Here is a 27106-nt window from a genome sequence, read left to right on the forward strand (position 1 = left end):
TGTTTGAACCCATAATGTGATCCAAATCCCAAGATCTCTCAATCAACCCAACAAATTGGTAGGATCACTAGCTTTAACACCACTGTAATGTACCAATCGAGGTCATAATGAACATTATGCCCTTCAGACTCTTTTTGATGATTTGAAACCAAAAATTGCAATTAGACAACTTCTATGAATGAAGTCCTAGATAGTTGTACAACTCTGAATTCTCCCTATCTATCATACGATCTAAGTTGTTTGTACAAAGCTATCTTGGACGTACGGTTGAGGTGCTAATCTTTCTTGTCATGGCCATGGAATGGTACATGCACTCCTTTCCTTGACTTGACCATACAATGTTGGACTTGACCGTATGGTAATGTTTGTACACTACAATCGTTCTTCTATTGGGTCCATATGGTTTGGCCCATACGAACAGCCTACAGGTTGTCTAGTGATTGTCTATTTGGACACATAGTGAGGCTCGGAGGATGTCTAGGTTGTGCGGACGGAAAGTGGTGGTTGTACAATGTTAAGTCTATAGGTTGTACAATGTTAGAACTGGCAATCCATATATGCAAGACAATCTGGTAGTGATATGAAGCCTTTGGTAGATGATCGTCGCTAAGTGCTCCAAGGTCGATATTGCCGCAAGTGATTATGCATACAAATGAAAATAATTATAAGGGATGGTCTCAATGCTAAGCACAAATTATCAGTCACCAATATTATGATTATTGCGAGTTCAGAATATTGATCATCGCTTGAATGCAATAAGTCAATTGCAAATACACCACAATTATTAATAGCACTTTAGATTACTTGAAGGAGCACAAACGAGTTGTTGCCAAAAAAACCAGTGACACAAATAAAGTTTCACATTCAATAATTAATAGCACTTCAAATTACATAGGCATTAGACAAGATCTGAGCAAATACAAATCAATCTCCAAATGAAAACAATCAATAGACTTGGCATACAAGTGAAATATCGGAGTGATATTTCCAATGACAAACTCAGGTGGAGGTGAACCACTAAAACTTCGAAAAGAAGACTAAGGAGGTCTTCCACCTCCAAAATTGCACATGAACTCCCTCAGCTTTCAGCCTCTGGAAATACAAAGAAGAGTCAGATCCGATCCATGATTTACTATGCCCAGCCAACTTCATATATGGGCCTCATTTGTCTAGAAAGTTACAACATGAAACGAGCCAACACTATTTCATTAATTTATAATTTAGGCCCTTTCATTAATTTAATTAATTAATTAAAGGACCTTTATAATTTATTTTTTAATTCTAAGACCACTTAATTAATTAATTCAATTAAAACATTTTATTAAAATTTGGGGACATCAGATTGTTAGGAGTAGTTCATGTAATGTAGGCAATTAAATCCATATATAAATTGGTATGGTACTAGATGACATAAACATATTGAGATATAATAATAATTTTGTGTGGACCTCAAATTATATTTTGTGTACTTTGAAATTTAATAGTATAAACTTACTATAAATAACACTTATTATAAATAATAGCCTTATGTAATTGCAAAGTTGAGACACTATTATCCTAAAAGTTCGAATGCTGCTTCATTTTCTTGGTTTGAGATTACTCAAATAACACACTTGCCAAAGATTCCATGACCTCTTCAAGGTCAAACACAGCCTTAGGAAGTGGCTGGTGTATGTTTTGTGTTGCAATACAGCACTTCACAGCATGACCCAGGGCCAAAATGGAGTGAGAACATAACTAACCACTATGTCCCCATGTTTTGTAGCAAGTTAAGCCATTCTCTATAATGTTGTAAGATGGTAGTCTGGAAAACATTGTGCATGTCTATGGAACAAGTGGAATATAGGACCTCTTTGTTATGCTCAAATGCATGCTTCATAAGTTAATATCACAGGTGCAGTCCCTTTCACTTTGTATTGAATTAACTCTAACTAGGGTTAATTCATGAGTTGAGGCAGTTATGTACATCTTATGCCAGCATTATTTAAACCGTAGCATTATCTTCTGTTTGTTGGATTTGTCATCTACAAAATGCAAGATTAACTTTCATATCCCAATATTATAAGCTTTAAAGCAACGAAGTAAGCATCAGCAGGCAATTCCAACCACTTGAATTATTGTGATTATTTACTTTTGAGCAGCCAGCACCCTGGCTTTATATTTCTCCATGATCAATAAAAAATATATACTAATGTTGAGGTTTTTGTTATCCACATTCATATGAATTTACAAAATTATTTGAGAATGACCAGATGGATAAAAGAGATCTACCAAATCTTAGATTGATTAAAGCACTTTATTAGTGACTACGAACAAAACTCATGCATGTCAGACAAACTCCCCAGGACTACTTTTCACATCTGTGCAATTATTTTGGCTAAAAAAGAGAATGAATACAGGCTTACAAAAATTAAACTGACCTGGTCTCCGATATTCAAGGATACAACATCTCCCACAACTAGATCAAATATTGAAACCTTGATTGTCCGACCCATTCGAACAACCTGAATATAATTCAATTTCACAGGTTAATTATTTTATTAATTATCCGGAAAATTTTGAAAAGCTTCACTAATTATTGCTCGGAAGAAAATTTGAGTAGGGGACTGGAAGAATATGAAAGCTGAAAATAGTTCAAGAATGAGAAGGTTGGCTTCATTCAAAATTAACTGTCATGAATGAGTTGGTACAGTAAAAACCTGAACATCAATATTTTTTTTCTTGTTATTTAAAACCTGAAATTCCAATGATTGCTTGTAATCACTTATGGCTGCCAAACAAGGAAAAAACATGAGCATTTTTCCTTGAGTTTAGTAAGATAAATAAAAAAAATTGAGTGAATTGTTATAAGTATGCAGATTCAATACATAACCAAAAGAAACTCCCAAATTTTAGCAATGTAAGTAATAAAGAACAATCTACCTTTTTTATTTGTCAAAGGAATATGTACTTTATTACATGGGAAAAGTAGAACAAAAAAGGCATACCTGTCACAAGAATAACTATTAATATGGCAATTGTTATGCTTGTTCCATCATACCATCCCTCTTTGATTCCCTACAAACCAATGCATATGACAAATCAATCATCTTACTCTCCTACATAACATTGTAATGTCATAGCTGTTGTTTTCCCAGGTTGATTTTTATTCAAACAATTATGGCATTCTATGCTCAGCACTTTACAATGTAATCAGATCAGAATATTGAAATAAGCAACATATCTCTTTTAGTTGAATCCCAGAGTCTACCTTTCCTTCATTCCCATTATATCTAAATACTTCATACAAAGCAGTAACTTGTCATCGGAGTTTATTAATGTAATAGAAACTTCACATCTATGGCAAGTAAATTTCGGATTCCCTTGATCATGGGAAATTGAGAACCTTGGTTTTGTGAAATATAAGGCACCTCCACCTCATATTGCGAGCGATTAAGGAACAACAAATAGGTAGAAACTATAGTAGAGATAGGATAAAAGAAAATTACTAACGGAAAACATGATTAGGACTTGTTTGACACATGAGATTGAATAGGATGAGGAAACTCCGAACCAAAGCACAAGTTCTATCAAGAAACATATACGATTTGCAAATGTTGTTGTGTTGACGTGATTTTTGTGATCACTTCAAAGTGCAGGATGAAACACTTAGCATTCCAAGATGAAACATCAAATATCAAATCCTCTTTTGAATAAGTATGCTTAGATGCTAAACAATGTATAAGATTATTTCATCAACTAAGTCAACCCCCTTTCTTCTAATCGTTGATTTAACTTTGTTTTGTAATGCTATTTATTGGTAATCACTTGGCGACTCATGCTATTCATCTAATGGATATCAACTTTACAAATGCAAATGATTTAACAATATAGGCTCTTCAATTACTCCTAATAAAACAAATTGCGAAAGACTGGGTTTAGAAAGCTAGGCTAACTGTAATGTCCGCCATTTCTAGCCGTTAACCTCTGATGTGTTGTTATCTCTTTTCATCATGGTCTCTTGAGCTAATTAGGTTTTTTGTCTGGGATCAGTTTGAGTTTCAACATAGGCATCTTCACTTCAGGCAGATCAGAGTTGAGATAGCAGGGATTCCTAATACTTACTCTTTGTAGTAAGTCGGTTGATGTCCGTATTTCCGATTTTGCGGTATTGGACATCAAGCATCTTGCCAAGAGCTTTTCGACAAGCTATTATACATGGCTTTTTGAGTTCGCATGATATTTATTTTAAAGTTTGAAGATTAAATTATTTTAAGTAACTTTAAAATAAAAAAGAGGAATTACTAAGTCACTTTATCTTATAAAGTTATATTAATCTCTTAAGTGGAAAGAAGATAATTAAAAGGGGAAAGAGAATAGAAATGAAGAGACGAGTAAGGGAAGCGGAAGAGTCATTGAGTTATGCTTAGTAAAGTGAGGAAGAGCTCAATTCAGCATGCTTAAACTTGGGATTTGATTTCAAATATCTCTTGGTGAAATTTGGGAAGATTCAGCTTCTATTCAAGATCTTGAGGACGAAAACCTTCAAGTTCAACTTGGTGAATCAGATGCAAACCTGGTTCAACTCAGAGGTGGTTTCGAGATGGAATTGACACCACACATACAAGTCCTTTCTTGTATCTCCAATCTCATTCTGTTATTGTATTTAAGGTTGAATAATGGTATTATGAAATTCTTGTATTGCTGGTTTATAATGCAATAACATTTCTGAAGATTCTTATATAAGCATATTGTCAGTTATTTTGCTGGATTTATTTGCATGAGCTATCAGTTGCATTCTCAAATTTGTTTGTAAGAAAGTTGGAGGAAAAATATCCAATGGGATATTACAATGATATAAAAGTTGGTTTTCCTGCCAGCCTATGGAGTTACATCGATCATTAAGGTATCTACAGATCTGATGACCTTGTAATAATGTTGGTGAAATAAGACTATTTTACTATAACATTACTGGCTACAAGAACTTATCTAATGCTTCCAAGGAGGGCCTTGATCAAATGTGATATTGGTATATTCTAAATGTTTTGAATTAGAGAAGTTTCAAAAGTCCAAAAATTTTGTAAAAAATGTTATAAGGGCGATTGTCAATGTCTAGCATTTAGGAAGACCACTTGGTTTCAATCGCACAAAACAGAAATACGGCTTTTACAACAAGGAATGTACTAAGTAAGAAATTTGGCAAATGAAATAGCGTTTAACTAGCTTATATTAATGGCAATTGGTCCTAAAGATATTGCTGAAGACTGAAATTAGAATATTATTAGAAGGTGGCAGACTATAGTAAGGGAAAATTTCATATTATTGGGTCAAAGCATTATAAATTAATAATAAATCATAGAGAGACCCAAGACCAACATTTATCATCAATAAAGGCAAATTTTGTTCGATAAGTGAATGAAAGATCCCTGATGGATCTCTTCTGAAATTTTGTATTTTTAAATTTGTTTTTCTGTTTATTTATGTTTTCTTGCAAAACTAGACAGAAGTGCAGAAAGTTTGTTTGTTTTTTATGGTTTTATAACATAGAAAGGAATAGGAAACAGCAACCATGAAACAACACTGAAAATAATAAGTATTCAGTAAAAATCAGAATTATTGCAAACCGTACCAGGCAGATTTGTCTGAATTATAGAGTCAAGCAATAAATCCAATACATTTTCCAAAGATAACATACAAATTTGATGTCAAACTAGAAGGTGAAGATTGTTCTTGAATCCAGCATACATTTGGAGGTGAATACAAGCAATACTCTATACACCACATGGTGTATCTACTACAAATGGGGTCCCACGGGCTGCAATGAACCACGTCCCAACTGGAAAGATGATATGCCACACTGAAAACCCCAATGAGAATTGATGCCTCTATCCTTAATCACCACACACAATGCCTAAGAGATTCGATGCCAAAGATTGCTGAGGGCTACATCCCAGCCAATCACTAACCTGGGGTTTGCGTCGAGACTAGAAATCGCCCATTCAGAGAAAATTCATAAACAAGTTGTCAAATATGCAAAACATGATCTTAGAATGAAGCTTCTATCTCCTTATAACCCCTCTCAATTGCAAATCGAAACCTAAGTGTCTCCAAGTTGCATTGGGTAGTGAAAGTGTTATAATTTCTTATTTTAAAGTGGTTATGTTACTAGAAAATGACCTTTTCCCTCATAGACAAAAATCTGTTCACTGAATTGCCCTGAGACCAAAGAGAAAGATTTAGAGAACTTTGAGACCTTTACAACTAGCTATCACACCATAGGATGTGCATCCAAATGAGGCCAAAAACCTCTTATTACTCCAAAATGGCTAATAACTTAGCCTTATTTAATTATTAAACGCTAACTTAGGAAATATTAAAAATATAACCCAAATAGCCATAAAATGCCCAACTAAAATCACAAACCATAAAATCATCCTGTCACCTTTCTGTGACTGAAGTCAGAAATCAAGGATCCACTAGCAGTCTCATCCCTAAAATCTAGGGATGCTCCTAAAATTTAGGAAACAAGCCCTATCCCTCTGAAATTGAACCCAAAGAGTAATCTCATGGAGACCCAACCCTGGGCAAGATCATACCTCCTAAAAAGTAGGAATTGCCTCCTAAAAACAAGGAACATCTCCCAACTGATCAATAACTGCCAGAACATCAAGTCCCCAACACTGAATAACCATATTGGGTCTCTATCCCACCCTGTCAACCTACAAGACCCCATAATAAGCTAACTCACATGTCTCTACTAGACTGAGCTAAAAGAGGGGACATGACAATCCTCCCCTCTTGGAGATGCTTGCCCACAAGCAATAAAACACTAATCCTCCACTATCCCAAGCAATCCAAATACAGAGCATTGATCGACCCCAAACTTGTAGTGTCTCGTCAAGACAAACATACTCCCCACTGTAAGGTGTAGAAGTGAAGTAGATCACATCGTCACAGTAGAGTATCCACCCCTGAATACCCTCCTGCCCAAGAATCCAAACAATTGGCCATCCTGTCCTCCTGTCAAAATTCAAACCAATAGTCGATCCCAAAACAGTCCTATTATGCAACCTATCCCAAACCTCATACAATCTCCGTGGCAAATCTAAGGCACATGCTCCTGTGTATTGAGATATTGAGGGACATGGGGTTATGATCAAATCACTGTTACTACCTGAGTCTTGATCAGTAATCATACTCTTAGCTGATCCACCCTGAGACGAAAGTGGGCATGCCTTGAGCATGATCTTCCTTCTCCCCACCATAAACTCCAATTGTCTCTTCCTAAAATATTGGTTGTATCTCCCCAAGTGTTGCAACCATTGTACACCCAAAACTACATCCATGCTCCCTAGATCACACATGTAAAAGTCATCTATCAAGGTGTATCCCTTCATGCCTATGCTCAACTATGGGATACCCTTGACGCATTGCAGAGTCAAACCATTGGCCACAGTCACATTGATTCCTAGAAAATTTTGTGCTTGCAGACCACATCGGTCTACCATTCTTGTATTTATAAAATTATGTGTAGACCCACTGTCCACCAAACAATACACAGTATGCCCATGGATCATACCCGAGATTTAGAAGAGGTGAATCATCCGTGCACCTGACAACGTAGCAATAGTCCCCTATGTTGCGACTGCTACCTCAGCATCTTCATGCTCAATTTGGACACCATCGTCTTTGTCATTTATATCCTAAACCTCCTCATCATCTGCATCTAATATGGCCTCAATAAGATGTGTCTTTCCCTACCCAAGGCACCTATATCCCAGTACCCATGGCTCCTTACAAGAAAAACATAATTTCCTCCTCCTTAATTCATTTCTAGAATCCAAGTCTACTTTGGGAGGTGGAGGTGGCGTGTCCTTAGCCTATAAAGGAGGTCTCTGTAGTGCCTGTATATTCCCTGATGGTTTCTTATCAGTCTAATAAGAGGTAGGAGTGGTGTCCAATCTCAATGTCACCTCAATAGCATCCTTAAGAGTGGCCGACTGGAAAGCACGAACCAATCCCTTAAGCCTATCCTGCAATCCCTCAATGAATAGCATCACACTACACTTCTGTGTCATATTAGGTACCATAACTGCAATGTGCTAGAACTCATTAATATAAGCTTCTGCATGACCAGTTTGTCTTAGATGAGCCAACTCTCTATAGTAAAGTTTTGTATCCTTACGATCAAACCGTGCAATGAGTCGCTTAGTGAACTCAGCATAGGAATGCACTAAGGAGTGATCCTGGGTAACCAATCCATGGTGCCACCAATCATAGGCAATCCCCTCCAGATGCAACACAGCAAACTGAATAGCCTCTCGCTCAAGCATGGACCGTAATGAAAGATATATATCCAGCTTGTGAACCCAAGCTCATGCACTCGTATCGCCTAAGCCATTATATGTAGCCAATGTGATCTTCCCAGTAGCTCTATTGAGGTCATAGTTTTGTTGTTGTTATGGTGATCTATAACCACGATCTCCCCTGAACCTAGTTGTATCTCTATGCTGTGCACAATACTAGGGAAGAAGGAAAACATCCCTAACCTCAGGGGGTAGAGCTCTCCACTCAGCTGTGGCTGCCAAAACTGACTCCTGGAACCCCACCTCTAGTGGTTCCACCTGTGCTGGCCGTTCACTTGGTATGAACTGAGGAAGCAATGGTCTATATGTAGTAGGTGTACGATGATGATGCCGCCTAGAAGAATGAAGGGAACTTCCAACTAAAGAATGGGACTGATGGCTACACTGACTACCAACCACTGAAACTGATCTACTTCGCCCACCTCTGTGTCCACCCATCTCCAAACGCTCCAAGGTATCTTATAATTTGTCTAAAGCTCGAGCTATCCTGGGCTGAGTAGTGAATAGGGTCCACACCAAATCTAGCCGCTGTCAAGTCTTCCCCAACAATTCTTCAATGCTACGGTGTCCATCAGTAATTTGCTGAAACCTCCATCTACGTTTGGCCTGTTGTGCCAAAATTAAATTTTCCTACGTTGTTCGTAATTCGTCCTTTTCCTTTAGCTTATTCTAATTCTTGTTCAGCTGATTCGGCATTTAGTCTTCATCCGTACGCCTTTGTAACAAGTCCATTGGGCAACGGCGCCAAATGTTTACTGTATTGGGGTGAAGAAAATAATGCATACAGACAATAGATAAGAACAACATAACTCCTTATATTATTCGCATATGCCAAAGACATTACATTATGCTTATGATGATTTACAATAACCCAAGAGGGTGTATAAATACTTTCCGAAGAATCTTCCCGAAGGGGTCTGTCGGCTACATGACAATTACCAAAAGGCCCGTCGGCTACATAAAAAGAACCTTTCCAAAGGAACCCGTCGACTACATAACAAGAACCTTCCCGAAGGGACCCATTGGCTACACAATATCTACCGACAACATACATCCTGTCGGCTACACAATGTTTATCTACAACACCATTGATACCATACAGTCACACTGTAATTTCCATACCGTACAGTGCTCGTTACTGGAGGTCAGACTAGTTGCCCACACAAAGGTCAGGAACATCATAGTGGTATCAAACCTGCGATCTTGCCAACCTGTGGGCAATGAATGAGAGTGTATGGCCAAAAGAGAAGAAGAACCTATTTTGTTGATAGAATGGTTGCAGAACGGAAACCCACAATTGCCGATCTCGTGGCACTACTAAGAGAACTTGCAAGGAATCAGGCATAGATCAATGATACTCAGCGTCTCATGGAAGAAACTCTCAATAAGTTGGCAGACAATAAAACATCCGGTGAACAAAATGGTCACAACCCGGACTCGATGTCAAGTAAACAAAGCCCTCATCCAACACGCTCTCGACCTTCCATGCCATCTTTTCCCCCATGGACAGAGGCACCACACAGAGGGAAGCAGCCGACCCTTGAAGAAATGCAAGAACAGTTGAGAGAAGACTGGAAGAATGCGAATTTGGAGGAAGATATATCCCACAAAGATTACACAAATCTGAGAATGAGATATTCGAGAGGCGGAAACAGAGGATATTTTAATGACGATCTCAGGAGAAAGTTGAGTAAAGTAAATCTATCACCCTTTGACGGATTTGGATCCATATCTTGCAAGCGTGGGTAATAAAGGCGGGCACTTACTTCCAACTTAATCCCATGCCAAAAGAACAACCAATTAAATTTGCGGTCTTACACTTGGAGGGAGTAGCACATTAATGGTGCCATCACGATCTGATTTATCTTTGAAATTGGGTTCTAGATCTTTACCATCAAATTGACTTACTATAAATAGAAATTCAATCAACAGAGACCCTCAAATATAATTGTCGTCTCATGAGGGTCGCAATAATGAACTGACCTCGACCACCTACAAGAACCTACTATAAAGGGGGACATTACAGAGTTGTAGAGTTTAGGATCTAGATTTGCAGATTTGGATGTTCAACATAACTTACAGTCCTAAGACCTTCCAATGTTACCTTTGTGGGTATAGTTGAATGTGTTTCGACCTATACCTAGGTAGAAGTTGAACTTGTTTCAACCTGTCCCTTCAGTCTTGAGATTTTGATAGCTAGCAAATATGGACTTTAGGTTTCTAGATCTGGAATAGTTTCCATATCCAACACAATTATATAAGGTTTCTATAGATATGAAGTTGCTTCCTCTACTATCTCTCAAGGTGATTATTTCGTCATCCATTTCCTTTCATAGCACTTATATTGATGTTTCAGATCTGATATCATTGCATGAGTATTTGCTTTCACTTATCTACACATTTATTTCACTTCTATCTCCTTACATAGATGGTAAAGGACCCTAGAATCTATACATCCCTCAAGACCCTAGATCTTCCATCATCACCCTTTCATCTATTTGGTTTGTGCTAATCAAATCTTAGTCTCAAAAATCTTCCAATGTGTATATGTGAAGTGGTAGACTAATACCACTGATTGGTAATGTTCCTGTTATAGAATAAATTATTAATCAAACTATTGTTAATGGGCCGATTGATTTAATATATCTTGGACACATTTTTTGTTTTGTTTCCGTAGTTTTTGTAGCCGTCGGCTATCTTTGTACACCCTCGGAAAGTTTTCCCCGACGAGTATTTAAGCACAGCTTGTAGTTAATCGTTAGGTAGGCAATTTGATTATATTTCTTTATACTACGAATTCCTGTTGAGATTCTTTGTTGTTCGTCATTTCGGAAGTGAAAGATCTTCCCTATTTGGCCTTTCTAGTTTCAATGGGATTCAACCCTCACCCTATTTTGTTGCCTGTAATACTTCGCTCAAATCTGGCAAATTAGAGCACCATCATTTTGCGAATTGGAGAAGTACCTTGTTTAATTTAATCTGCTCTCTTGTGTTCAATCTCTGGCAAACTTTTGTGTTTTTTTTGCATTATTGGTATACCATCCGTACATCCTATCATCTACATTGTTGTACATTCTTAGCTCCATCCATCATTCATACAACCATTTATTTGGCGACGGCTCAGTCCCTAACGTACGACCTCCATAGCTGGCCCACCATCCGGCTACATACCGTATGGCCTTGTATTCAATCCACCATATGGCCTTGTCTTCAATCCACCGTACAGCCTTGCCTTCAATCCAACGTACGGCCTGCAATTATCCATTGTACGGCCATCAACTATTATTCCCATGCATCCGTGTCTATCACCATATAGCATCAATATCTCTTCTTCACCGAATAGCCTTTATCAATTTCCTACGGCCCACAGTCAATTGATACCGTACAATCACACTATGATTGCCATATTGTACAGTGCTTGTTGCTAGAGGTCAGACTAGTTGCACACACAGGGGTCAAGAACATCACATGATCAGCAATTTATATATTACAAGAGACAAAATGAAGAAACTTAGAATTTTCATGAAATGAGATTCTTCTAGATCTCACCTCCTCTCCTCTCATTGGGAAGAACTTAAGAAAATTTTCCCCTAACTAAAGAAAATTAAAAAATCTCCAAAGCTGAGTTTGTATCACTTGGATGGAATTCACCTCTTTGTTTAATTAGGATTTGTTAGCTTTAAATTTCCAATCCAATTTATCCACTCTGTCTATAATTTGAATTTTGAAGGAGCAAAAACCTTAGTCTTAGTTTCCTCTTTAAGGATATTCCTACTACTTATAGAAGAACAACAAGCTCAAAGGGAAGTCACATGATTTGCACTTTGGTAGAATTCCCTCTTCATTAGGCTAAAGGCTTATTAACTTTGTTAGTTTGTTTCTATCAATTTGAAATTACATTGAGGCATCTTGTATTGAGAATTGAATATTCAGATCCCAAGTAGTTCCAACTTGCACCACAGATAAAAGGGGAAGGGGATTAAAAAAGTGATTGCATCACATTAACTCGTGTCTTACCCCCTACTAACTCTGACTCCATAGCTTTTCTCCTGCAACCTAATCAAGATGAACAGTTTCAGACTTGCAAAGTCCCTGGTTACAATGGATGAATTTCGCTACTATTATTAGCAGAAATTGTTTGTTGTTTATTGCATTCCACTCGCAGGCCAAGTTGGAGAGAGAGAATCGCCTTGAGTTGTTGCACAAATGAACCCGCTTGGTTTAGCCAATGACAATTCGCTGCTGTTGGAAGTTGTAGTTCGTTGCCAATGCATGCAGAGACAAGATTGCTTTCAACTCAATGTAGGAATGGATTCACTTACCCTTATTATATAGCTGGTGTGTTAAGTCGAAGGGGTCCAGCTTTATGTAGGTTGACTTCGCAAGTTAAAGGCCAATCAAAATTTAATTGAATTAAATTTCCTTCGGTCGTATAGGCCAACCTGTCATTGGCATTTTGACTTCTTTGTTTGATTTTGAAACTCCCATCAAGGCCAACTTTGTTGCTACCTCAGATGGTTGCAGAAATATCATCAAGATGGAAAAATTCCCGTGAGAGGGCAGAATCCACCCTCTCTTGGGAAACACTCTCATGCACTAACCTCATATTTGCACTCCGTCCCAAACTTCAAACAAATTTCACCTCCCTCTTGGAAATGTTAATCAGATCTGATCATTCTTCAAAGTTTGCAATAAAAAGTGATTGTCTGATGGGATGTCTGGCTTGCCTAAGGTCGGAAATAACCGATCAATGGGAATTAAAATTGCCAATAAAAGGCGGAATCCATCATGTCTTGGATAATATTTGCATTCAATAAGTCAAAAACTCACCTTCCTTTGATCAGATTTCAACCAAACTCCATTTATACACTTCAATTTCGATCATGCCTCAACCTTCTTCCTAATATCTCATATAGGGAATTCAATGTTGATAAAAACTGATTCCCAAAGTCAATCTCATTCCTACATCTGATGGGAAATTTCAATTTAGAGTGGGGTGAAAGTCTGGCAAAGTTGGGAATTAATTCCCAAAAAGGGTCAGACTCCTACATTTGATGCAAATTTCCACCTAAATTATACCTTATAAGCTTGATTGGAGGGATGGAAATGAGAATGAATTTAGGAATGAATTCTCATGATTTGATGCCTTAGTCTTCTTTGATCCTCTCAAAACCTTCCCTAACAATAGCATGACTAACTCCACCCAACTCATGGCATCTCGACCTCTTAGCAACCTCACTCTAAGGACTAAGACTTGATTGTTTCTATTTAAGGACCTTAAAATTATCTAAGAAAACTACAAAAATTATCAGAGACCGTGTAGCTAACCCTTGCATGAAGCTCAAATGAGTGACAGATAGTTGAGATGCTATAAAAAAAGATATGAAAATCCTGACCTGGCTATAACTTGAACAATTTAAATTTTAACAATTCCTTATATCAATTGGATGGTTCGGAATTTTATGAAACGCTTGGCAGACAAACTCTCCAACAGCATGATTTAGAAAATGCAGAAAAAGAATTTAGTGCTCTTTGACATAATCAAAATAAGCACTATGCCTCTATTTAATTCTCTTTTGAATTTTGAAAATTAGCTATGGTAAAGGAAATGTAATGACAAGGAATAACGAATCAATTTCAATTCTACCAATTTATTTAATGAAAAGTAAATGCAAACTGTCATAAACTTATTCCAAACTTAAATTGCATATAAGGAACTTGTATTTAATATCCTATCAACAATCAACGGCAGTCTCTGTATGTCTAGACGCTGCCTCCACCAATATCAATGACTTTCGAATGTAATGTTCCAATCCCCATAGGTGAAGGCGTGATTCCTCTGTGTGCCAAATTATGTCTCTGTCAAGTAGTCTGAGAGGCCGTATAGTTATATCTAAGAGGGTCGTACGATAGCAACAGAGATACCGTACGGTTATGTCTGGAGGCCATACAGTTCTGACAGAGATGTTGTACGGTTGAGTTTGAGAGGGCCATATGGTAGCAACAGAGACATCGTATGATTATGGCTAGAGGTCGTACAATTATAACAAGAAGACCTTACAATTATGTCGGACAATTCGTACAGGTGTATGGTCTTACGATTCTAGGATGAGAGGGTCGTGTGGTGAGGGGAAAGAGAAGTCGTACGATGTGGGAATGAGAGTCGTATGGTGAGGGCTAGAGGTGTACGATGGATGCAGAGGAAATGTATGATTCGCACACTTGAGGGAGTTCGCTGATGTGATGAAGTTCAGTTGACGCCAACACATAGTGAACACGGACAACTTGGTACACAAGAGAGAGATCACAGATATATGCAATTAATTCCCAAATAGTACTTATATTTGCAAACAAGATGGTGAGTGGATTTGCCATATCCGAGCAAGTAATACAATTACGGAATAGGGTGAGGGTTGAATCCCACTGAAATCAAAATAGCCAAGTAGGAAAGATCTTTCACTTCCGAAATGGTGAACAATATTGAACTCCAACAGGGATTTCCCAGTACAAAGAAATAATCCAAAAATCGCATACCTACTACTACCTACATGTCATGCTTGCATATCCTTTGGAAAAAACTTCTTGATGGTTTAGAAAGATAGCCGATGGCCATTCCTACGAAAACAATTAAATAAAAGTGGGTCTGAGATATACTATATCAATTGGCCCATTAACAAAGGTTTGATTAAATATTTATTTTATGATGAGAACATTACAGTCCTTCCGCTCCAAAATTTCCTTGTCCTCAAGCAAATGCAAATCCAATTCTTGGAAACCTTTTGTAATCAGCTTCTCCAATTTTGAGTCAAGTACCAAGTAGATCTTATCGCCGTAGTAAATGATATCATCAATAACTTGGTATCTTTCATCATGTATATAGCCATCCATGACATGCAAAAGTGTTCTTGGAGTACTCGACCAATAAATGGGCCCACCATTTATCCAAGGAATGGGGTAAAGTGTTGACTATTGTTAGTACACATATGGACACAGAATTTTAAACTTTTAGTTTCAAGTCTTGAACCTTTTAGTTTCAGGTTTTGAACCTCTTTGAACTACTTCGAACTTGGTTCAAAATGGTTCGAAGCGATTTGAATGGGTTCAAATGATTCCATAGTCCTGATGGTTCAATGAGGCATAACGGATGTGTTCAGAGGATAGTTATCAAAAATAGAAGGTTATGGTTGAGATCTTCGGTACAATTTTTCAATGTTTTATTCCGAGAGGTTCATGTGTACACTTCAGCATTTCGGGTTGAGATGTCTAGCACACTTGACTCAAGCTCAGTAATCCAGAGATCGAATCAGAAGACTAGGTTCAGTACAACAATTTCAAATGAGAATTCAAAAGCTCAATCCAGTTCAAGAATTTAAAGTTAAAAGCCCACTTCAGTTAAGCATTAGAATCTGGTTTTGGCTCAAGGTTCAAGTTCAAAGCAACAAACAAGTTGGTATAAAGTTAATATTCAAAAATATGGATTTTGAAGCTTGCAGATGAAAATATAAGTATGGGTTGATGATTTAATGAATGGTGGGCTCGAAACATTTATTATCCCTCATTATGTGTTCCTACAAAGGAGTTATCTTTGTTAAAAAGAAGATTGAGCACTTTGATCTGTGAATAGATATTTGTACCCTGCTCACCAAGAATAGTAGACATAAAAGGTGCATGTGAATAATACAACTCAATATATATATGAATTCCACACTATCTCAAACATGAATGGATAAAGGGGCATTTGTCATCATTTGGAAACAAAATAGCATATTCAATAATTGCATATAACACAACTTATCAATTTGGACATGTTGCGGCAAGGAAGCTGTTGTGAATGAAATTGGTTTCTTCACAAAGAACACGAAGAGATTATGAAACATGCCGAGTCAAAGCATAAATGTGAAGATGCAGCCAAACCTTGCATAGGTATGGCAAAGATTTTAAATTAGTGTTAAATGATTTTCTGAACCCGTGCTCTCCTCAATTCTCTATGCGGCTTCAACATTTATAGTCGACATGACACAAAAGGTCGAGCATGATGGCATATATTTCTTTGAGAACATAGTCTACACAAATGTAGTCATCTTCAAAACCCGGATACCCTTCTTATTAGGCATGAAGTGAAGTCTTCTTTGTAATAGCAAATTATTATGGAGAAAGCCGACCACAATTTAGAGGAAAATCGGGTTCCTCAACTCAAGGGCAAGGTATATACAAAAATTGCTTCCTTTGCAATTGGCAGATCGGCAGCCATGGGGACCAATTCCATTTTTGTGTGCCATTTGTGAAGTAGGCGAACGAGCTGCTCTCATACAATTCTTTTAAATGATTGGAGCGGCAAAATATTTTGTTCTAGCGTAGCGCAGGTGAAGTGAACCATCAACCAATCAATCATGATAAAGCCGAGCTATCACAGGATCCTTATCAGCACTTACTCTAACTGTGTTATCATTCTACCTAACATTTTTTATCGGGTTGTATATCATCTCATTTCCTTCATTTGGATTGGTAAGATATGTCAAGGATTACTTTGATCATAACCATTATCCAAATTGCGCAACCTTCCCACTTTCTGTCGGCTGCTATCATAGATTCATGTTCCCGAGTGGTGAACATTTGATGAAATTCAGGTTAACAAATTTGAAGCATCGAATAGTATATCTAATCAAAAGAAGGGACAAACATTGACAACATAATGTGAGTAATGCATGCTATATGTGGGTATCACGGAGAGATATCATTAAAAATACATGATGAAAACATTATATGATATCAGAATAATGTTTTAAAAGTCTCATAAATTATGGTAAATGGAAGTCTGTGTGCTAGTGGATTAAATAGAAGCAATGAGAAGGAAGATATATTCCACGTATTTATCAAATTGAGAATGGTGAGTCATCACCTATTTTAAAGCCTTGACATGTCATTTGTATAAAGAGACATCTACGCATCTTTTAAATGACATATGAATCTAAAGTCACTCATGACTTTAAAATTTATAAAGTATTAAAGCCTGATTTGAAAGATGGAAGTTATGGAAATTTTAACATTGAGAATCCAAAAGAACCATCAATGGAAAGTTAAAAGACAAGATATTTCAAGTTTTGCCAAAGGCTCCCCGACAACTCATTAAATTTAAAAATGATTCAGTATTATGATAATAATGTCATTAAAATGAAGACACCTAGATATATAAAGAAGAATGATGAAAACTGGTCAGTTTTAATAACTGAAAAAGGAACAGAGCCAATGGGGGGGAGAATAAATATGTAAAACAGAGAAGAGACAAGGGTTCCATTCTCTTTCTTTCTTCTGGACTGCAAACTGTGTGCTACAACAAGGAGGGAGATTTTCCAGATTATTCGATTTTCTTGTGAGATTGTGGGAAGCAGAGCATATGTTGATTTTCTTTTTCTGAACTGTGTTAGAAATAGGAATAGATTTTGACTGTTAATGTAATGTTGAAAAGAGTTTCAGCTTTTCTTTAGATAGTGGTTTGGGTTGTAAATGTGTAAAAGAATCTTTGTGGTCTTTTACATTCAGGGAAGGGAGACTGGAGGTTAATCACATCAAAACTTTGATTATGATGTATTTTCCTTCCACTGGTCATGATCTTTGCGTCATTTTCAGTTTTCTCTAAAATACATTCTAATGTCACTGTTTTCTTATTGCATTATCATCTCAAAATATCGTTTAAAGCTTTGATTGTTCATTCACTCAAGAGGATGGAAGATATACTCTTCATTTTCACTTTGTAATGCAGTATGCAAATGGACTTTGTGTCATTTGTCATTTATTTTCTTGCACTTGTTTAGTTTTTCCGCATCTACTTTGTGTTTACAAGTAGATGTTTGAAACCCTTCTGTGCTTTCTGGTTAAAAGCATCCATAATTAATTCATTGTATATCTTACACGGGGAGTTGTACCCGATAAAATTCAGAGGAAGGTTATCAATCCAATGATAACCTATCCAACTGTTGGTGCTGATTAGTCTTCCCATTTGGGCATTAAGGGTTATATTTGCACGTATTTTCTTGAAGGACAATCTATTCACTAACAACTATCATGTTTTTACTTGCAGTGTATGGGATCATATCATGTTTAAAAATGGCCTCCATCTTCTTGATTGTGACTTCCCTTGATCCTTTATTTGACATTCCTCTTAGCAACACCTTCTTGCCATCCATCTCGAATGAAGAGTCCATCCTCTTGAAACTTTGGGTGTACTGGTCAAGGGTCTCCATCCACTAGATGCCCAATATGATATTAGTATCAACCAAATCTATGACAAAGAAATAATCTGTCAAGTTATAGTTTCCCATGGAAATTTTTAGCCGTGGGATCACATGAGTGCAAGGTAACAAGGTTCCTCCAGCAACCTTAACCTCAAATCCTCCATACTCTACTGCATGCAAGCCCTTATTAGTGACCAAAGATAAATTGATGAAATTGAATGTGGCGCCACTATCAATCATGACTATGACTCGTTTCCCATGAAGTGTGCCACGAACCTTGAAGATACTACTTCCAACCATTGTAGTGAGGGTAGCAATGGAACCCCCTTTTTGTATCAAGGCATTTATTCTCTCCTACTGGTTACTTTCTTTACTAGTCACTATAGGTACTTGTCCTTTGTTGTCATTAGGAAACACCTCAATGTAATGAATCTTTCCCTTCCCAAGGCAGCGATGACCTTGTCCACATGGTTCCTTGTACGTGAAACAAAGCTTTTTCCTCTGGAGCTCTTGCCGAGAGTCTTCATCCAACAAAGGTTTTTTCTAAACTGGCTCCTTGTCTTTGTCTTCTTGTGGAGAAGGTGTTCGCATAGCTACGTGAGTTTTGGAAGAAGATGCGGCCATGTCACGCACCTTCTTAATAGCTTCATTGAGTGCGCACAAGTTGAACCCTTTAATCTAGCCTCTCAAAGGCTCTCTCAGCCCATCCATGAATAACATGATTCGACATCTTTCAAAGATGTCTGTGACTAACACTGACATCCTTTGGAACTCAGTGATGTAATTGTCTAACGTACCTGTTTGCTTTAGCTAAGCTAGGTCTTTGAAGTTTAGTTTAGGATCCTTCCCATCAAAACGGTCAATGAGTTTCTCAGTGAACTCGACATAAGATGTTACTTGGTCGTCGCCGAGACTAACCAATCCGTGGTGCCACCATTCTTGAGCCACTCCTTCCAGATGGAGTATTGCAAACTTGATTGCTTCCTATTTGGGAATTAAGTTGAGTTGGAAATAGGTGTCTGCCTTCAAAACCCATGCTTGTGCAATGATGGCTCTAGATCCATCAAATGGTGATAAGTTTACTTTTTCGATCTTTCTCCTAAGATCATCATTAAAATAACCATGATTTCCCCCACCTGAATATCTCATTCTTAGATCAACATAGTCCCTACAAGATATATCACCTTCCATATTCGCGTTCTCCAATCTTCTCGTAGCTTTTCTTGCATTTCTTGAAAAGTTGGCTCTCTTTCTTTGTGTGGTGCTTCCATTCTTGGAAGAAAAATGGGTATCGAGGGTCGAGAGCGAGAGGGTTGAGAGTTTATCCTTCCTGTAAAAGAGTCGTCGCTATGCCCATTTTGTTCTCTTGTTGTCTTTCCCTCAGCCAATTTTTGTAGTTTTCCCTGCATAAGCCTTTAGGCTTCGTTGATTTGCATTCGGTTTCTGCTGAGCTCTCTTAAAAGAATCATGAGTTCTGTCATAGAATCCTGAGGATCTACCATTCTACCAAGGTTATTTCGCCTTCTCCTTCAGGTATAAACTTGCATTCACTTCCACAGGCTGGCAGAATCACTGGCTCTGATACCATTGTAATGTTCCAATCCCCACAGGTGACAGTGTGATTACTCTGTGTGCCAAATTCTTTCTCCATCAGGTAGTCTGAGAGGTCGTACAGTTGTATTTGAGAGGGTCGTATGGTAGCAATAGAGATATCGTACGATTATGTCAAGAGGTCATATGGTTATAACAAAGATGTCGTACGGTTGTATTTGAGAGGGTCGTACAATAGCAACAGAGACATCGTACAATTATGGTTGGAGGTCGTACGATTATAACATGAAGACCATACAGTTATGTTGGAGACTTTGTACAGGTATATGGCCATACAATTTTGGGATGAGAGGGTTGTGTGGTGAGGGGAAAGAGAAGATCATGCGATGTGTGAATGAGGAGTCGTACGGTGAGGTTTGGAGGTGTACGATGGATGCAAAGGAAATGTATGATTCGCACACCTGAGGGAGTTTCCTGATGTGATTTAGTTTGGTTGACGCCAACACGCAGTGAATTGTATATAATATATTGAGCACAAACAACTTGGTACATAAGAGAGAGAGAGAGACCACACATGTATGCAATTAATTCCCAAATAGTACTTATATTTGCAAACAAGATGGTGCACGGATTTGCCAGATCCGAGCAAGTAATACAGTGACGGAATAAGGTGAGGGTTGAATCCCATTGAAACCAAAATAGCCAAGTAGAGAAGATTTTTCACTTCCACAATGGTGAACAATACTGAATTCCAACGGGAATTCACAATACAAAGAAATAATTCAAAATCACATACCTATTACTACCTACTGTGGTGCTTAAATACCCTTCAAAGAAACCTCCTGACGGTTTACAAAGATAACCAATGGCCATTCTTACGAAAACAATTAAATAAAAATGGGTCCGAGATATACTAAATCAATCGGCCCGTTAACAAAGATTTGATTAAATATTTATTTTATGATGGGAACATTACATCAAGCCCCCAAGTGTTGACCAGCGTCGAGCATTAGCCCTAAAACTTCAACCGCAGGCCTCTACTAATGATCGCATGTCATGGAAAATGAATCGCTAGCCTCAACTATGGGATTATACGCCAAGGAAATATATCGCAAGTCTCAGTCTATGAAAGGCAGGTACTTATTAAGTCATGCAGGCCCTCTGTAATGCAATGAAGCCCCTCCAAAATGTATCTCAAACTTGTTATTGCGCTGTTGTAGGTAAGGAGATGCCCAATCACTACCAAAGTATGATCGCAACCCTTCAACACTACACCATAAATATTCTAAATAGGTCACTGGTATGCACAACTGCATCAAACACCACTAATCCTCTTCAGACCAATTGACTTACTTGGGATTCAACCACTTATTAGACATAGAGATAGACAGTACAGCAATGTGGGCAAATTTGACTTCCAAATAATTTCCAGATTTTGAATATTAAATTCCTCAGCACATCGATAATCTCCCCAGATACAGTAAAGAAAAAGGGAATTCAATTAAAACAATTTCTTAGAGTTAATTCACAATACTTCAATTGTGAATTACAATCCACTACAGACCCTTAAACTTCAGCAAGGGCACAGGAAATCAACCTCCGGAAGCACTTCACAAGCAACAAAAGCAAATAAGGTAATTAGATAATGGGATGCCTTTTCCCTTCACAATGAGCTCATGTTTATAAATAGCCTCATCTGATGTAGGTGATACTGATTGCCAGCACCACCATCTGCACTATCAAATATGACAACTACCCGAGATAGACTTACTAAAAATAGTAAGTCCACAACTGAGACCCCCAAATCACCCTGTCAGCTCACGAGGGTCGCTATAATCAACCGACTCGATCAAATGTAGAGACTCACCAAAAATGGGGACATTACAATCCTCCCTCCCCAAGATTGCTTGTCCTCAAATAATCTGACAACACACTGAAACCTCCACTAGGATCCTATAAGACACAAGTGATATCCTTGCCATCACTGAACCAACTGCATGTCAGTAACACCATCAGAACCAATAACATAACTTGCAAAATAGCACCCAACACCTACGTTGATGATGTAGAAGTTTGGACATCACTAAGAGAGATCTCAGAAGACTCACTTTCACTGTACCTACCCAATCATCCTACAAACAATCCAACTTAGGCACAGACTAACTTTGCACCCGATGCAAATCCTGAACATGTGAGTCAAATACAAGACTGTAAACATTCATCACAATATGAACTCTACTACCACTATGACCATCCCCATCGTCATCCTCAGGCTGTTGTGATGATCTCCCTCAACAATATCAGTGTAAACCCACATGCCATGTCTCGCTGCCTCATTTAGCTTCAATGCACAAGTTATGACCTCTAGAAAAAGGAGCTTTACACCAATAGCAAAGTTGTCTCCTCCTTAGGTCCTCTCTGGATGTATCATCAAATTTCTTCGCTAACTTGCCCTTGTCCTCAACAACTGGCAGGGACTCCTCATCAACAGACAGAGGAACAAAAGATTTTGAAGCAACCTTTCTTCGAGAAGATGACTCTAAGTCTTGTGCCTTCCTCATCACCTCCTATAAGTAAAACAGGTCCAATGACTTCACCCATCCACGAAGTGGCTCAACCAATCCCTCCATATACAACATCACACGTCTATGCCCTAATATATCATAGACCATAACAGAGAGTCTTTGAAACTCATTGATATATCCCTCTAAACCACCAGACTCTCTCAGTTGAGCCAACTCACACAAGTATACCTAAGGATCCTTCCTGTCAAACCTCTCGACCACACGATCCACAAACTCCTGATAGAAAGTGATCTGATCATGCCGCAAGGAAACTAAACCATGGTACCACCAGTCATGGGCAGCTCCATCTAGATGTAACACTCCAGACCTGATAGCATCCACCTTAAACATAAGACACAAAGCAAAATAAGTGTAGAGCTTATGGATCCAAGCTCGAGCTGCAACTCTCCCACTATCACTGAAGTGCTCCAGTGTCATCTTACTGGCAACCTCTCTCAAATCAATTTGTCGAGGCCTTTGTCTCTCAAGTGTTGGCCTCACCCTAGAATGCTCCCACTTCTAAGTCAGGAACCCATCAAAATGCAGATGCTACTTTATCATCTGTAATAAAGCATCCCACTCCGCAAAATGTAGGTCATCAACAAAAGGGGTGGCCTTAAGCTCAACACTAACCGCATCCACCTCAGGTCTCAGAAACGTGGGCCTCTACCTATAATATGTGTCAATATGCTACTTTATCTCCCACTATCACTGAAGTGCTCCAATGTCATCTTATTGGCAACCTCTCTCAAATCAATTTGTCGAGGCCTTTGTCTCTCAAGTGTTGGCCTCACCCTAGAATGCTCCCACTTCTAAGTCAGGAACCCATCAAAATGCAGATGCTACTTTATCGTCTATGATAAAGCATCCCACTCCGCAAAATGTAGGTCATCAACAAAAGGGGTGGCCTTAAGCTCAACACTAACCGCATCCACCTCAAGTCTCAGAAACGTGGGCCTCTACCTATAATATGTGTCAATATGTTTGTTAGCCCTGTCAGCTAACTTGCCTCAATCCTCAACTCTAACCCGATCTCCATCTCTGTATCTGTCACCATCTTGAGATCTATCATCAACTTGAGATCTATGAGAACCTACAGAAACATTTCAAGCCCTCTCCCTATTCCTTTCCTGAGGGAGCGCTATCCATTATAGAGTGTTAGAAAGTTTCTATAAGACACCTGCCATCTGGTTTTGTCTAGCAGCCAAGTCCGAGAATGTAGCCCAAACCTCTCTATACACCTCAAAACTCGTGCCAACATTCCTATAACATGTACTAGCAGAACCACCCAGACTACGAAATCCACCGTCACCCACTGTACCAAACTGAATCTCAGGATTGCCATCTCTAGGTGAAGTGCGACCCCTACGAGTATAATGCATACTGTTAGTGAACAAATTTGTCCTTTGGAAAGAAATGTAAATGACTCAATATGCCCAAAAAGAAGAACAAGACATACTAACAGTTGGACAAGTTATCATTGCTTAAAAACTCTCCTCTGAATTGAGAGGTACAGCTCCCTCTTGGAAAGATTTACAATGAATTAGCTAACTGGTTATGCCTTTTACCTGAAGACACGAAGGTTTTCTAACATTCACTCATCAACATGGAATGTATGCGATTATCAGATTTAAGAATAGAATAAAGAGAGAACGAATAGAACGTAGCCATACGACTAATCATTCAACCCCACTTTACATCACAAAGTAATGGAGAAAATATAATATTATTCTACAAATATGAATAACCAAAGGACTAAATTCAAAATATGAAAGTAGTGACCATACGATCAGCAGCGATCCAAGAATTACATCTCCTGACCACAAGATCTGACGAATATAATCTGTTTTTATTATGAACTCATAACAGGGAATCATATGATTAACCTATCCCTACAATTACAAAGAAATAAAGAATAACAAACTAATTCCTCTATCCCCTGTTACAATCAGAAAATAATTCTTCCCCCCGGCAGCCTTCTGACTTCTAAAAAAGAAGAACCCCGCCTATGACAAAAGTCTTACAACAAATAATACTTCTCTCTTGTGTGTCAGTTCTCATAATCGATTCTTGAGATAACTCCTCCTATTCTTTTATATTAATGTTTTCAATTCCTCAAGATATCTCCTTCATCACCTTATCGGTCTAATGTTTCATAACATCATGGTTGTCTTAATGATGAAGATGTATACCATTTTAGAAAGATGCATATGCATGTTCTCTAACAGGTGGCCATGAGTCTATCTCTTCTTGGATTTATTTATTACATTACCATGGATGAATATGTTTTTAGTTAAAAAATCCGTGGCCATTTCTCGAGTTCCATATATCTATCTTCAATCATCATGTGGAAGGCCCGATGGTATCTCTACCTATGGCTTGATAACACTATATTTCGTAGAAATCCATTTCTATGGGCCTCCGTAACTTCCCCTCAAAGGGTTGGGAGCTCCATGTATTATCTGTGCCCGACTATCATCTGATGTACAATCCTATCCACTATGGTTTTCACTTTGAAGCATTCCTTCAAACACTTGTGGTACTTTTGCAATTTCTGCCTTACAAACTGTTGGCAATCGAGCTCGAAAACCATTATCTTTGTTTCAAGTTTTCAACACCATCTCCGTTTTGTTTTTTAATGTGCTATTAAAAGACATTTGGTCAAATAGTTTACATGCACTGTCTACGCTTTCATATCTTGAGTTTGGTATTTGACTATGTACTTATCAAGCATTGCAAGGTTTGAGGAATTATGTAATGGAGCTAAATGCTTTAAGCCATCAAAATACAAGATTCCTGACTCGATGCGCAACCGATTCCATTTGAACCTTCTTATCATGTGGTCGGATTGCTTGATGGCTTTATTGTAACTCATGCCCATGTTCTACATGTGCCTGATGGTAAATGCAAACACCTTCAATGTTGACACTATCTCCTCCACTGTGATATAGGCCTCAAGCTCGACTCTCATGGTACCCTAAAGCCACGACCCTGCCAAGGTAGTTTTGCATCCATTCTTGCTCTTCTTTTTGGTTGGTGATGTTTGTGGGGTTCATGCTTGCCACCACATGATCATACCTGATGATGGATTACCTAATAGTCTCATGCTTTCTCCATTGCAAGGCTTCCTTTCTCCATTAACAAACGCTCTTTACTTTCTTGATTATGTATCGAGTTCCCATGTGTCTCTATATATAGGATTCTGAAACCATATGTTTTCATGACCGCATGGCTTCACCAATCAGGTTTAGAATATTTCGTTGAAGTCACCTTTCCTTCAACTATTGAGCCTAGACATTATGTCAAACACTTGATGTGTATTCCTCACTCAAGTCTGACACCAACCTTTGGGTTTAGAGACTTACTGTGCCATAGTTATCTAATAAGGATATTTGGCATACTGTGAGGGTGACCTGAAGCTTGGAGAGAATTGATTCATTCAACATATTGGGAAACATACCCGAGCTTGGGCAATTTTGCGACCATTCTCCACTATATGGAAAACGACTTTATGCTCTTTCCTTTATCCGAAGGTCTCTGAAATTCATAAAACCTTCAAATTCCAATGTTCTCACATTGGTCTTTAATGGCCTTTTGAGGCTTTTTGTAGAACACTTTGTCTTCTATATTGCCAAGTGTAGTGTGGAGTTTAAAAAATCTCCAATTTGCCTTTGAGTCATAGCCGCCTATTATCATATATGCTCTTAATCTTGTCTGTTAGTTTTTCTTTGACTTATTATGCTCATGGAAGGTATAGTTCCTTCATAATTTCCCGATGGAACATAGAAGGCCAAATCTAGAAGTCTGTTGCCCAAGGTTCAGTTCATATATTTTTGCTTTAGAGTTTTGAGTCAAGTCAAGTATCAATATCTTAAGTCTGAGTCTAGATTGCCCATAGGATGGCCTTTCTTCTCATCATTCCTTTGAGTTAACCTAATGGGGGGATTCATATGAGCAATGCATCAGTCCAAAGCTAGGTGATTAGGGTTTGGGAGGTTTTTATGTGTCATCCCGATGAGAAGGTTTGGATCTTCTATTGATTTCTTCCTAACCATGATAAAGACAAAGATTCAACGTTATGTTATGGTTTTCATGAAAGACATTGGAGATGAGCAAGATCAGTAAGTAGAAGAAGCAGTTCATGCAGAAGAAAACATTCAAAACCCTCTTGGAGTCAAAATATGAAGATAAGCAAATATGTTTTGTCGATTCAGTACATGAATGGTTCAAATGTGATTATAATAAGCTACGTGTGGAGAAAAGTCAAATGAATGAAAGAATGCACACCATTGGCAGGTTGACAAGTCAAATGGCTCAAAGATTAAGTCCAGGTTGTCAAATGAAGACTAGATCAACGGATAGTATTTTAAGATGGAATTTTAACTAAACATAGAGATGTATTTTCGTAACTGTC

At 38.1% G+C, this 27106-nt stretch overlaps 1 protein-coding gene across 5 annotated transcripts in view; it reads right to left on the reverse strand.

The window, feature by feature from the left end:
* Positions 1–27106, reverse strand: part of LOC149552499 (calcium-transporting ATPase 5, plasma membrane-type-like) — a 325070-nt gene that overhangs the window by 236533 nt on the left and 61431 nt on the right. For all 5 annotated transcript variants that reach the window (XR_016352944.1, XM_089788076.1, XM_089788075.1 and 2 more), the window contains exons 8-10: positions 2988–3057; positions 2700–2770; positions 2421–2504 (exon numbers count right to left, since the gene is read on the reverse strand). Coding sequence is in view for 4 of the 5 variants with exons in the window: in XM_089788076.1 (XP_089644202.1) it covers positions 2421–2504; positions 2700–2770; positions 2988–3057 (225 nt within the window). In the remaining variant the exon portion in view is untranslated. The remainder of the gene's footprint in view (positions 1–2420; positions 2505–2699; positions 2771–2987; positions 3058–27106) is intronic.

This window comes from Cupressus sempervirens, chromosome 6, assembly GCF_028749045.1.
Source record: "Cupressus sempervirens isolate cs-2001-9-10 chromosome 6, ASM2874904v1, whole genome shotgun sequence".
Lineage (NCBI taxonomy): Eukaryota > Viridiplantae > Streptophyta > Pinopsida > Cupressales > Cupressaceae > Cupressus > Cupressus sempervirens.